Here is a 15389-nt window from a genome sequence, read left to right on the forward strand (position 1 = left end):
ATCCCTCAAAACCTTACTTAGGTGTGAAGTTTTGACAATGTTTCTAGTATTTAATAAGTGTTATCTAGATCCAGTGCTGTTCTCTAGTAACATATTACAAAGAATGTCTTTTTTAAAAATTAAGTAAGTTTCAGGTGCACAGCATTTAGTCACTATTTACAGCCAATTCCCAACTTGTAATTGTGAACACACAAGCAAATTATATACTCTCAGTCTCCTAATTTGATCGCATTAGAGCCTATTATAGTTTCTTTAAAAGCAGAAGTTCTTACGTCAATGTAGATTTTCACTTGAAGATGATCATGCAAGTTACCTGAAGCCGAAGGTCAGACATTTGTCTTAACAGATCCTCGAAGAGTTCTCTATCATCTTCCGGTAATTCAGAAGACAGGACCACCCCGACAAAGCATCCCGATGCTTGTAACATTGTATCAGGAAACATGTAGGCTCCCACAGTACATTTAAGAACTGGAGATCTATCAGGAACTAGAGGATACAACCAGTCACAAACCTGAAGGGATTAGTTAAAAAAAAAAAATCAATGAATAGAACTAGGTTTCCACCTAGGTTTAAAACTGTTATATCAAAAAATAAACATTTCAAAGGTTGAAATGCGTTTTACAAACCTGTATAGAAGCATCAGCATCAACAAATTCCCAATGAAAATTAGCCATCTGCTAGTCTGATCTTCCCATAAACTACTGACAAGAACTATACTAAACATGTTAATGCTCTACTAATTACACAGCCTTAAAACCGGTGGTCTTAAATACTCCAGTGTTAACCAATGAGCCTAGTTTTAAATAAATGGTCAAAGTAAATTAAAGTTTTCTTTATTATTCAAATTAGAATCCTTTTGTGGAAATAAATAAAATCGAACTGTTTTCAAGCACTCTACATGTATTTACTGATTTAATCTTCACAACAATCCCATGAAGCTAGTTAGTACTGTCATTTTACGTACAAGAAAACTGAGGTACAGAGAGGTTAATTAAGTTGCTCAGAGTCAACAACTAAAAAGTGGAGCTAGGCTATGAACACATGTAGTCTGGCACCAGAGAAGCCAAACAATTATTTTAATTAGAAACCCAGCACTCACAATATGGAATAATTATTTTATGAAGCCCAAGAGAATCTGAGACATGACAGAGCTAAAAGAGAAAACTGTTAATTCTGAGTGACCAGAATATAATTGTGCCCCTTGCCCAGGATACTGTCTTCCTAATAGTAAGAAACTTGGGAGAATAGTCTATTATCAAAACATTGTGTAGTGAACATCAGTCAAAGAGCATGAAAGATTTCATACAAATGATGGAAAATTCTGGTATGCTACCATCATCTCTGACCAACAGACTATAAACTTGCATGGATCAGAGTACTAAAGTGACTCTTGCCTGGAAAATGCTTAATAAATATTTTCAAACTCTTTTTCTTTTACTGAATATCTTTTTTAGTTGTCTCAAAAGCCACTCTCCATCTTTTATAAAAATCAAACTTGAGACAGGTTACAATAAAACTGATTACTGTTTTCCAAAGTATAATATATAACCATCTGTGGCATGTGAAATGACTTCACGTAATACACAAACTATTTAAATTTAAGCAGTTATGTATTTTAATATGAATTAGGACAAAATACAACATCTATGCTTCCATTTCACAGTTGATATTGTTTAGGATGAAATTAACAATGAGATATTTAAATAATATTAAGAAAGTAATAGCAGAGGTATGGATTTGACAAAAAACTGTAAACGTTATACTTAAATGACTAAGGTTTGGGAAAGGTTTCTTTTACTATTCCATGATGTCTCTAAGATTAAATATATCCTGGTCAGCTTGACTGAACTGGAGTACCCCCAATCTTCTCAAAACTATTCTATAGACCTTTGTTAGGACATATTACTGCAGATTGGTGAGCTCATCCATCATAGGTTAATTTCTCCCAGTTTCACCTCAGAGGGCAATCTCATGACCAAGTTCTGTATGAAGAGATTACAGATTTAATAGGTTTAAAAAGTATATTAAAACACTAAGAGAAAAATAGCTTTTAGAGATCCTAGAATTTAAGTCTGCCTACTTAAAACCAAATTATCTTACTCTAATTTCCTAAATAGACCAATACAGTATAAAAATTCTAGGGGCTGGCCCCGTGGCCGAGTGGTTAAGTTCGCGTGCTCCACTGCAGGTGGCCCAGTGTTTCGTTGGTTCGAATCCTGGGCGCGGACATGGCACTGCTCATCAAGCCACGCTGAGGCAGCGTCCCACATGCCACAACTAGAAGGACCCACAACGAAGAATATACAACTATGTACTGGGGGCTTTGGGGAGAAAAAGGAAAAAAATAAAATCTTAAAAAAAAAAAACTTCTAATACTTAGTTTGTTTATCATTTGTTTTTTAGAATAAAAACATTCAGTAAACATATGGTAACTCCCTTTTAGGACACTGCTACAAATATCTGAATACATGCAAATGCAAGCCCATTAAAAAGACACAAATTAGACTTTGGGTACAATTTTACTTCTTATTTAACACTCAGAAAAAGAGATTATTAGCAAGATTAAAAACAAAATTAGACCCACAACTAGGGTATACAACTATGCACTGGGGGGATTCGGGGAGAAAAAGCAGAAAAAAGAAAAAAGAAGATTGGTGACAGTTGTTAGCTCAGGTGACTCTCTTAGACAAAAACAAAAACAAACCCACCAAAATTAAAAGCACCAAGACAGGACAAAATTTTACTAGAGGACAAGTCATTTTAACAGTTGGGCTCATGTGTCCAGGTAGAGTATTTCTGATATTCATTTCCTGCACCTCCAGCAGCCCAGGCCCCAAAGGTTTTTAAAATTCCATTGTTACGATGCAGTACTATTACCAGATCAGGAGAAAGTGTTATAGCTTTTATCAGCTCCCTCCCAATCTCAATCAATAAGCCTTCTCTTTTTAACCTCAAGGTTTCTTTCCTGAAACCACCTATGAGATTCACAATATTCATCCTGACCAATAATGAAGTCTTCCTTTCAACAATGCCCTCAAAACATCTCCTTCACACACCCCTCGTAAGTCTCTATCTTCAAACAACTTTCAAGTTGATTCCATGCAAAAGCTGCAAAGGAACTGAGACTAGAGTATACCATAAGAAAAAAATGAATATAGATAACCAGTGCTATAACTAAACCATATCATCTGGACTCTGCCTTGCTCAGATAGCCATCTCCCTTCCATGCAAACTCCTTTATTATAATCAATGTATACTGAGCCCACATTTCCGGAACCTATCTCCCTGGACCAATATCCAATCTTCTAAAAATTGGACCACCACCTTCAAAATACCTTATTAATTCCACAACAATGCCCTAACAACCTTTATTTAGCATCAGTCTTTGCTCTTGGACAAAGGCTATCCTGGTAAACTTATCTGCTTGGAACATCAGAATTGCATCGTAAATTATCATTGCAGTCTCTACTTCTAGACCAGGGTTTCTCAACCTTGGCACAACTAACATTTTGAGTTGGATATCTTTTTTGATGGGAGCTATCCTATTTGGATGTATAGCAGCACTCCTGGCCTCTCCACCATATGCAGCAATAGCATACCATCCCCCACCAAATGTGAGAAGCAAAAACGTCTCCAGATATTGCCAAATGTGGCAGTAGGGGGGTTGCAGGAAATTGCCCCCAGTTGAGAACCGCTGTTTTAGACAGAGTTTAGTCTAGCCCACTTCAGCCCTTCAGCCGGGGCTTGACATTTGTGGATGTTTACAGTTATTATGTCCACATGAGCTACATAAATCTCTCTTGAAATTAAAGTTAAGTTTCTTCTTCAGATAAAGAATTAAAACTTTAAGGATGAATATTCTGATTCCCTTCAGGTCCTATCATCACAAATGTAATACTAAAACAAGACTTTATATCTTAAAAAAGAAAGAAAGGCTATCAAACACAAACAGATGTTCAAGGCTCATAAATTGCATGGAACATATTTAAAAGGAACTAGAACTTATAACGATCTTTTTGTACTTCTTGTCCTGGACACATTGTAAGTATTAAACAAAAATGATGTATCCCACACGTATTTCAAATAATGTTTATGCTTTTCTTCGGCTTACCTGAAGAAACCCAGGAGGACGGTTTAGAACTGTATCAAGAGAATTATCCAAGAACCTCACAATTCGAAGGTACCCAGGATATGAAGGTGCACTAACCTCCCCTGCAGGATTTACAAAAAAAATCTGTACTCCATTTGGTATCAAAATCAACTCATCTGCATCTAGCCCTAAGGTCTCAAGAGGAGGTGGCTGAGAATGATTCCTATAAAAGTCTTCTCCAACTGATGAAAATTCCCCAGATTCTGTCCCATAGGATACGGTGTAGTGACCCTCAGCAGCCTGAGGAGTATAAGCAGGAGGTGCTTCTGCTGGATGCCTTTGAGATGGTAAGGATAAAGAACTAGGTGTGGGAACCAACCCTGAACTTGTAGCTGGAGTGCTTCCATATTCTTCACTGTGCGGAGGAGGTAAACTAAAGGGCTGAGGCTCTGGTGACTTTTCAGGAGTATCTTTAGGTGGAAATTCTGGATATAACTTGGGCACCTCCTGAAGATCATTCCGTAGAGAAGTGGCAAGACCTTTCTCTAGAATTTCCAACCTGGTGCGTACATTCTGTAGTGTTTCTTTCATTTTCTGCTGCATCTGTCTAGCAGATTCCCACCCAGGGCCTACGTGTTCAGGCTCTGTTGATGAAATGCTGATTCCTCTGAGCAAGTGTCCTATTCCTTGCTTATAGTAGTTCTTTGCTTCTTCCTTCTGACCTAATTCATCTGTATTCAGTCCTTTATTAACAAATAAAAAGGCCTTCTTGTACGCTTCCTTGATCATCTTAATTTCAGCAGGTTCTCCATTTTGTGGCTCTTGCTCCATTTCTGCAAAATAGGAAACATTATCTTTAATAATCTTGTTTACTTATTTATCATCAATTTCTCCTACCTGAATATATTTCAAGATGACAGGAGGCTTGTCTGCCTTGTTCACTATTGTATTCCCTAAGCCTACTATTAGATGTGACAAAGAGAAAGCACTCAATAAGCATTTGTTAAATGGATAAATAATGTTCTTGGTCCTAAACATCTCTTTAATTAAAAACAGAAGTGAATAAATCAGAATACATTTATTGAATAATTTTCTTGTTCCAGTTTCTTATAAGAAATAAAAGTTTCCTATCATATATCAATCTTTCAGATTACAACCAAAGTCTCATTCTAAAATTCATTACAATATAAATTCAGATGACAGGTAGCTAATTAAAAATTAGGTTGAATCACACATTGGAGAGTAAAGAAATGAGAAAAAAATATCTAGATGAAGCTTTAAAGTTACCTGACTTTCATTTAAAGGTGGCAGGTTACTCTCATGCAGTTAGCTCTGTTCCATCCTAAAACTACCGAAATGCCTCTAACAAGATTATTAAAAACACACAACCATTCTTTTTAATGAGAAAAAGGCATGAACAGGTGCTCCACAAAAGAGAATATTTAAACGGCATGTAAAAATGAGTTGAATATACTATTCCCTAAGGGAAATGGGATCCACAATGATACCACTATATACTTATCAAATGGCTAAAATTTAAAAGACTGACAAGTATTAGGGAAGACAGCAACTAGAACTCTTATGCTTTGCTAGAGGAAGTGAAAAATGGTACAGCCACTTTGGAAAACTGGCAATTTCTATGAAAGCTAAACATTCAGCCACTCTATGATCCAGGAATATAATCTAGGTGTATAATCAAGAGAAATGAATGAATATGCACATCAAAAACATGTACAACAATATTTACAGCAACTTTATTCCAAAGGCAAAAACTCAAAACAACTCAAATACCCACCCACAGAAGGGATAAACAGTGGTCTATTTATACAACATAAAAATACACAGAAATTAAAAAAATACATATTGATGCCTGTAACATTGATGAATCTCACCAATGCTTTGAGCAAAAGAAGCCAGACACAAATGAGTTCATATTGAGACTAGGTACTATATGATTCTATATAAGTGAAGTTGAAGAAGAGGCAAAATACTAGCCCATGATGACAGAAATCAAGACAGTAATTACAGGGGGAGGGTACGGACTTGGAACGGACATGAAGGGACCTTATGGCATATGAAAATACTGTCTTGAACTGAGTGATGATAACATGTGTGTATACATATATTAAAAAATCATTAAGCTGTAAATTTAATATTAGTACACCAAATGCACTTTGTGTTACCCCTTAATAGAATAAACAGCAAAGTCATAACTCACAAGGACAAAGAGGGAGGATGAAGAGTCAACAGTGCTTTGGTACTGAAAAACGAGACAGACAATTGGTAACTCACAAAACAGACATGTGAAAGCTGAAGCCTAAGCTGTCAGTGAGGATATCAGAGAAGCAGCCCCATTTACATCACAGAACTTCCAAAAACCACAGGAACTGATTCAGTCTTCCTCTGGAAGAGGGAATAGAGCTAGAGCTGGAAAAACATGACTGATTAAAACCTAATTTACAAATTAAGACCCTCAGATCTCTCCTACACCAGGCACTGAAGACACTATTTCAGCCCTGAAAGAAGGTTGGATGTTTTAATTCAAAGGAGCATAAAATAAAATGTTTCTGTACAGCAGACTATCAGGCACAATTAAGGGTAAACATCAAAAGCAGAAGTAAATGAAAAATTACATACTGAATATTGAGATCCTCAGCCTTCTCCCCCACACCTTGGTTATTAGAGTTCTGGCAGGTTGGTACCTCTCCAGAAAGGAGATTAGAAGTATCTTCTCTGGAGAATCTGATCATCACCAAGAGGAAAGACCTAAAGATAGTGACACTGAGAGTTCCCCAAGGAAAACTGTCCAGGAAACTAACTTTTGAGAAAAACTATAGTTGATAGTCCACCCGAGAGTCTCCAATTAGCAGACAGCCAAGGATCACAAAACATGTGAGGAAATGCCTAGTATGAAAGAAAAAAATGAGTAATGCAATTTGGGTGAAATGGACAATATGTAAGGAGAAGAAAACTTTAAAACCTACAATTTATATCAACATAAAAAAACAAAATATTGCATCCATAAAATTAAAACAGGATACAGACACAAAAAGATACGCACAAAAAGGACATTTATAAAACTAAAAGGGCTCTTAGAAATTAGACACAAAATAGAGAGATGAAAACGTCGTAAATCATAGAAAATGCCTGCAAAGTAGAGCAAAAAGACAAAGAAATGAAAAATAGGAAAGAATAGATCAGAAAATGTAGAGGACTCAGTGTATAACAGCCAATATCTGAACAATAAAACTTCCAGAAATAGAGAATAAAAAATAAGGGATGGAAGAGTTGAAGAAAAAATTCAAAGAATATCCTAGAACTAGAAAACACGATTTCCAAGATTTAAAAAGACCAATGGATAAAGAACGAAAAAAGACCCACACCAAGGAGTACACCATAAAATTTCAGAACATGAGGCTCATAATGGACCATCTTAACAGGAATTACACAAAAAATGAGAAATAAGATTGCTAAGGAACTTCTTAAAGGCAGAAGTTAGAAGGAAATAGTAGAATTAATTCGCAATTCGGAGTGAAAATAACTTCCAAACCCACCCAAGTGGCTGCTCAGATATTGCATCTTCTGTTTCTTGGATTCCACATTTGCTGAAAGAAATCACAAGGCTGATGACGGGAGTTCCCAAGATAACTATTAGGCAACCAGTCCATACTGGAGCAAACGACAGAATGCCAGAGAAGATTTCTTCAAGCAACTAAAATTGATAGAACACTTAATGTGTTCCTAAGTTTTGAGAAGAGAGCTACATAACTGTGGGAGGATTCAGGGTTTAATCAGTGATAAATACATAGAAAACTAAGGAAATAAAAATCAAGACAATTATTAACTGGGGAAAAAAAGATGCTGAGCTAGAAAGAAAAAGTAATCATAATATACTGCATGTTTTAGTTTTAATTAGTATAACAATGTAAATAACGAATCTTGATACAAGCAAAACTGATACAACCGTATTGAGAAGATGGGAAGATGGATGGAGAGAAAGTTCGTGTGCATGTGGTATAGGATGAAAGAACTAAAACTTCATCTTTCCTACTAGGAAATTCATGGACAATGCCTAAAACTGAAAAATAAAAAGTAGCAATATAAGCATCTTGTTTAGAGACTTAGAAAGACCAAAAGAACTGGCTAAGAAAATTGATACAAGCTGCCTTTAGGAGAAAGGGCTGAGGCTTGGGTGGTGAGACCTCTGATTTTCACTGCACGCCTTATAAAAATATTTAACTCTTAATACTACACGCATGATAAAAAAATTACTATTTAAAAAAAGTAAACAGAAGCTTTAGAGCAGCATTGTCTAATAGAATTATAACGTGAACCATATGTAATTCTAAATGTTCTAATAGCCACATTTAAAAAGTAAAAAGATGAGGGCTTCCCTGTGGCCAAGTGGTTAAGTTTGCACGCTCTGCTTCAGTGGCCTGGAGTTCACTAGGATCCTGGGTGCGGACCTACACATGGCTCATCAAGCCACACTGTGGCAGCATCCCACATAGAAGAACTAGAATGACTTACAACTAGGATACACAAATATGTACTGGGGCTTTGAGGAGGAAATACAGGGAAAAAAAGATTGGCAACATTAGCTCAGGGCCAATCTTCCTCACCAAAAAGCATACCTTAAAAAACAACAGAAACAGGTGAAATTAATTTCAGTGACATTTTATTTACTCAAATACATCCAAAATATTATTATTTTGTAAATTATAGGCCTTCTATTTATTTACTTATTTTTTTTATTGAGGAAGATTAGCCCTGAGCTAACTATTGCCAATCCTCCTCTTTTTGCTGAGGAAGACTGGTCCTGAGCTAACATCCATGCCCATCTTCCTCTACTTTATATGTGGCATGCCTACCACAGCATGGCTTTTGCCAAGCAGTGCCATGTCCGCACCCAGGAATGGAACCGGCGAACCCTGGGCTGCCGAGAAGCGGCATGTGCGAACTTAACCGCTGCATCACTGGGCCAGTCCCACATCCAAAATATTACTTCAACATGTACTCAACATAAAAATTACTAATGACATATCTTACCTTCTTTTTTGCATTGTCTTCGAAACCTAGTGTGCATTTTACACTCGAAGAGTCATCTCAATTCCAGCTAGCCCCATTTCAAATGCTCAATACCCACATGTGCCACCACTGCAGTTTTGGAGATTCTTTTCCCGTGATCTCATTAAAACTTATGATTGGATAATTTCAATGATTTAAGACTATTTTAACAACAATCTACACTATAAAGGCATTACAGAATCTGGTCTAGCTTCTGATTAAGTGATATACCCATACTTTCTAAACTGAAACATAAACCATCACACAGCAACTTCATGGGAGTCAAGGGAATATACTCAGTGCCCAATTTAGAAAACATCATATACAACTGATCATATACAGACCTACCTTACTTGCCCTAACCCAAAGCTCCTATAAAATTGACAATCCCTTTCCCTGGAATTCCATCCTGTCTCTCTGTCATTAGAATGCCTCCCCTTTTCACAGATCCCATTCCTTTCTTCCTTCAGAAACCTTGCGCTAGGAATTTTGCACTCCACGTTCCTTGGGGTACAAAGAGGCTCGAAGTTCAGAAAGCAAGATAGCAGAGGTTAAACAGATTTTTGTGAGCTGATCTGGGAACTTAACTAGCATCATTAAGTTTGTCCAACTACTTGAACAAGGTCTTGAAAAACACTGTAACTTGGCACCTACTTTTTCCTACATGCTACAGGACACCACTATCACCAGGCACCATTTATAGTGTATTTAATGTGGTTGGACACTATGCTAGGTGTTTATCTCATTTAATCCTGATAAACAACTCTTGAGGCATTATTACCACTACTACTACTTTTCAGGGAAAAACTGAGGTTTTAAAGTTTGATCTTCTGTCCCAGATCATCTGTTTTTGAAAGACCCTGGAGCTAAGAATTATTACTTTCTTAAGGGGTTATAAAAACAAAGAATGACATGCAACAGAGATTATATGTGGCTCAAAATGCCTAAAATATTTACTAACTGGCACTTTACAAAAGATGTTTACCAAGCCATTGTCCTAAATTACAGAGTTAAAATAGTCTGATTTCAAAACTAATTTTCTAAATCAGGGTTTCTCAACCTCATTCTGATCGACATTTTAAGCTGGATAACTGTTAATGGGAGGCTGTCCTGTTCACTGTAGGATGTTTAGTGGCATCTCTGATCTCCTCCTACTAAATGCCAATAGCGGCAAACCCCTCCGTGCCCCCCGCTAAGTGACAACCAAAAATGTCTCCAGACATTGCCAAATATACCCTGGGCAGCAAAATCATCCTCGTCAAGAACCAATGCTCTAAACGGTCTTCAAATGGGGGAAGTGTACCCTGGAGAACATAAGGACTTTTCAACGGAACGTGTTCCAACAACATGAATAATTCTAAGAAAAAGGCTTCCAGACCCCTCTCCTTCCATTTAGTACTCCTCACTAAAACTGCTTTGGCTGGGAATAGACTGTAGTTCAATTATCACGCTGTTTTTTCCTCTCCTGGTCTCCTTTCACAATCTTCTCACTTTAAAAAATAAAGTTATACCTCTCACCCATTCCTATTCTTACTATGGTGCACTACCCCAGGAAGGAAAAGCCCCCTAGGATGAACAGCCCAACCAAAGCAAAAGGTGTCAATTTTAATTTACGCACAACTCCAACTATCCATCTCTTTAAGACACAAATTTCCACTAAACTCCTACTTCTCATATTTAATTATTATTTATCAAAATCATCCAGTATCATGCTTTTCTGACGATTTTACTACTTGTAATAACTCAGTCCAGAAGAAAACCAATTCCTACAGTTATCACCATAGAAAATTTTTAAAACTTAATTTCAATGTATACAATATTTTTATTAAAGACACCCATGATAGAGAATAAAAAGATTTCAAGCATAAATAAATTAAATTAAGATAACATTCTGTGGGGAAGGATAAAAAGCAAAGTATAATTTCAAGAAAAAGGAACTGTTAAAATACCATGCATTTTTAAAATTAATGGTGATGGATAAAAAAGTGCAACATTAGACTCCTTTGGATACAGTTGAGTGACATACCAATTTTATACTAAAATGTCAGCATCTATACCATATGGGAAATTGCATCCTTTGCAACTAACTAAAAAGTATGATGTAAAATGTTATAAATCAATGTAAACATGTGAAAGGGGGTCACTTTTACAAAATTTATTTGGGGTTCACAAGTGAATTAAAAACACTACTGGGGTCAGCCCCGCGGCCTGTTGGTTAAGTCTGGCATGCTCCAGGTCGGCAGCCTAGGTTGGCTCCTGGGCATGGAACTACACCACTTGTAGGCAGCCATGGTGTGGACACAACCCACACACAAAACAGAGGAAAACTGGCACAAATGTTAGCTCAGGGTGAATCTTCCTCAGCAAAAAAAAACCCCAACACTGCTCTAAAACCACTGACTACTATATTATATTGCAAACATAAACTGTACACGGTCTCTGGTCCTTAGAAGCACCATAATTTACTACCTTTTATTAAGCTCTTCAGCTCATTAGATGTGCTTGGCACTGCTCTAAGCTCCATTTAATCCTCATATGCTTGGAAGTGAATACCAGATTTAGAGAATGTTTTACAAATATTGAACTGCTTGCCCAAGGAGAGAGCTGTAAATGCAAGAGAGATTCAAAGACTCAGGTTCAACAGATACTTGTCAAGACAATGAAATGAAATGTCTGATTCCAAACTTGAAGTTCCTACTAGGCTTACAAGTTAACAGAGTGAGGAAAGGATGAGGGAAACTTGGAGTGTTTCAAGGAAGAAGGGCATTTGGCTTAAGCCTTAAAGAATAGGTAGCAAGCATGTGAAGGCAGAAGGAAGTTATAAAGGAACTCTAGATAGAAGCAATATTACCTTGTGTACATCTTTACTCAAAGCTTATTTTACATAGTGTGCTGAAAGATTTCCTAACTAATGGGTCACTAGAGAAAATGGGCTGGCTATTAAGACAGAAGGTATGTGGGAGGGGGGATTCCACGGGTCAGCTGCTGCTGAATAGCATTCCTTGCTGGCCACCTCCATCTTGAAGAGAAAAAAAAAGTTCAGCAAGCAGAAGAGCCTGGAAATCTAGCACATTAAGTGTAGTCGGGAATCTCAGCACACAAAAAATTCTGTATTAAAATATTGTATTTTTATTTTGTGATTTATTCTGGGCTTTGCTATATTCTCAGTAGCCTCTGAGAAAATGCATTTCACAGGGCTAGGGACCACATGATGGTGGCTTTTCTTGTTAAACAATTCCTATCCTATTCCTAAGCACAATTAAGTGCTTATCAAACATCTTGACAAGATAAAAACCATTATTACATGATTTCACATGCTTTAATTTTTAAAGGTGAGAAGAGAAAAAGTCTTTGAAATGTCAATTTGAATTATTAAATAAATAAAACAGCACCTACCCCAGTATAATCGTCTTAAATCCCAAACCAAAAGCTGGTTCCAGATACCAATGGTGCACTTCAGCTATTTTTTAAACTTTCGAATAAAATAAGTAAAATGTATTTGTTTCAAACATAATCTTGAGTATATCTGCGTGTGTGCGCGCTTTAAAAAATACTCAGGAGCAAAGGTAAAATTCTGAACCAAATACTTGCCAACTTAGCTCAATTCCATACACCAGAGTAGTAAGAATCACGCTAACATCCACATCACCAGTAGTCTTCAATAATACAGCATTTATTTCCCTAAAGCAAGCAGCAGAAATTGCTCTACTGCCTATCTGGCCCTTCACAAAAAAAGGAGAGGAAACTTGCTGCAAACACCTGTATAACTCCCTCCCGTAGCATCTCACCCCACTGACGTTTCAGAAAGCCCCACAAACGAGATGGAACCCACGTAAGAGAGAAGCTTCCAGTTTCAAACAGTTTTCACAGAGTCACCAAATGAGCTGTGCTATTGTAAAGGACAGCGAATCAAAAAATAGCTCCATTTGTAATTGGCAACATTCTTACACTCCTTTTGTTTTGTTTTGCTTTTGGAAATTTCAAAGAAAAAATCGTTGAACTCTGAAATATTTAAGGCTATATTTCAAAGGCAACGATTTTGAAAGCAAATTCATTAAATTACAATTCAATAAAGCAAATCTCGAGGATCCTCAAGAGACAAAGTAAAGCAATTCATTAGCACCATTAGAGTGTGGAAAACTGGACCAACCCTCCAGCAACGCAATAATGCCGCGTCACGGAACGGTGCGCATTCCAAGAAAAACTTTCCGACACAGAAATTAGGTGGGAGGGATCCTCTGCGGGGTTAAATGCCTAATAAACACGAACGAATGTATTCGAAAGAGTAAAATCGGGCCCTGTCCATTCTCAATAAAACTGCTGCTGCTTGCCGACCTTTTTGAAAAGAAAGCCTACCGAACTTTCACGAAGCTGTCAGCACTGGTAAGGGCGAATAATTACTGCGATTTTCGAAGCTGAAGTAAACAGGGGTGGGTAGGGCAGCAAGAAAGGTCACTGCGATGCATAAGGACGGTGGTGGAAGTGAGGAAAAGGGCAGCGCTCTCCCTCCCAACTGTAAACAGGGGGAGGAGGCGCAGGGAACTCGAAGGTTCCATAAATGTGAGACAGGCGTTAACTAAGAACAATTTCTCCAACTATTCCCTCTGCAATTTGCTCCCTTCAACGAAAGTTTCATCTCTGAGACCTGGGGACGGCTCCCGGCCTTCTCGGCCCTCCCCGCACCCCGCCCAGTCCGCGGGGCCCCGGGCGCACACGCCACTCGCCCGCTTTGGGGACCCACGCAGGGGCAAGAGCCTCCCCGCCGGCCGCCCCCAAGCCGCCCCACCTGTGCCTCCGGAGCTCGGGCGCCTCGGCACCGCCCGCAGACCTCCCCGCCCGCCGCCGCAGCCCACGGGCCGGCTCCCTCGGACGCGGCGCCGCTGTGAAGCGCTCAGCCTCGGCCGGCCCCAAGGTGCCCAGCGCCCCGCGCGCCCGACTGCACGCCGGGACTCTCAGAGCGTGCCCAGCCACGCGCTCCGCCGTGCGCCGCGTCACGCCATGTCACGTCACGCGCCGGCCCCACCCGCCGGCCCTCGCGCCCACGCTAGGACCCGAGCTCGCTGCGGTCGCAGGCTGCTCTCACGTGACGCCCTCTCGGTCGTCTTCTCCACGAACTTGTCACACGCCCGCACAGCCGAAGTTCTGTCCACTCTTACTTTCCAAATGCTGTCTGGGGAGACGTCTGTCCGCTTCGAGCCCTGGAGTCACCGTAAAAGTCTCTGGGGGCGAGCAAAGGAGCGGGGGCGATGTGGCTCAGCGCGGACCCTCGCCTAGGGTCTCCCGCGGCCACGTCGGCAGCCCCCGCGCTTGCGCAATCCCTTTCCCGCCGCCGACCGAGGACCTGGAGGGACTAGGAGAGAGTGCCGGGCGCCGGGAGCTGTGACGGCTAGAGGGAGCCGTGGGCACAGTGCACGTGGGAGAACAAAGGCTGAGTCAACTCTGCAACCTAACCTTTGTGACTAACGTATCAAAGAGGACGCTTACCTGGAAAGCCCCCAGAAACTACGTGATAAAAGAGTGTCTGCCTGGGTGTGTGTGCGCGTGCACGTGCTGGAAATCCGTGTCAGTGTAGTAAACAATGTTAAATTCCTAACTCCTACGGCTAAACAGCAGCTGTGCTCATACCATTTATGATTATGGAAGGCTGAAAGGGGAAGATCAAAGTGAACATACTTTACTGTTCTTCAAGAGTTCTTTAAAATTAGTAAAATTCTATAAATGACAGATTTTATACTTTTGAATAGACCTGCCTTGGAAAAATTATATACACAGACATATATATACATATGTTTATATATATTGCCCCGAGCATTTAAGACTAAGTGATTTAAGGATGGCAGTGATTTAATTCCAGCTGAGTTATTACTTCCTTCAATCAAAATTAATGATGGGGACCGTTGAATGAGTCTTGGGAGAGGCTTTTAAATTTAAAATTAGGGGTCATTTGGTAGTTCCCTCAAATCTCAGAAAGGTAACTCATCCCAAACAGAAAAACCTGTTAGGGAGGTATACATTAATATAGGGGTTTTAATTTTGTTCTTATACTTCCTAAAAGAATTCTGAAAAACTGTGACTGTGTACCTTCTCCCTCATTTTTAGATTGACCATCAAAATTTTTTGTCTAACTTAATTAGTTGCAAAGGATGCAAATTGTTTTATTGTAAATTGACATTTTAAAATAAAACCGTTGTATCACTCTTAAATGTAGCCAGTAGAACTTAAATATCTGGCA

General features: G+C 39.0%; 1 protein-coding gene across 3 annotated transcripts in view; it reads right to left on the reverse strand.

Moving 5' to 3' along the window:
• SPART (spartin) overlaps window positions 1–14621 on the reverse strand; it is a 33580-nt gene extending 18959 nt beyond the window's left edge. Inside the window, exons 1-3 of one of the 3 annotated variants that reach the window (XM_014833257.3) lie at window positions 14314–14621; window positions 4112–4923; window positions 314–511 (exon numbers count right to left, since the gene is read on the reverse strand). In XM_014833257.3, coding sequence (XP_014688743.3) covers window positions 314–511; window positions 4112–4921 — 1008 coding nt within the window. In that variant the 5' untranslated portion in view covers window positions 4922–4923; window positions 14314–14621. Of the gene's footprint in view, window positions 1–313; window positions 512–4111; window positions 4924–13943 lie in introns of all 3 variants that reach the window. The other 2 variants (XM_014833256.3, XM_014833258.3) reach the window with 2 other exon arrangements.
• Window positions 14622–15389: the final 768 nt, after the last annotated feature.

The sequence above is a fragment of the Equus asinus genome, chromosome 11 (assembly GCF_041296235.1).
Source record: "Equus asinus isolate D_3611 breed Donkey chromosome 11, EquAss-T2T_v2, whole genome shotgun sequence".
NCBI lineage: Eukaryota > Metazoa > Chordata > Mammalia > Perissodactyla > Equidae > Equus > Equus asinus.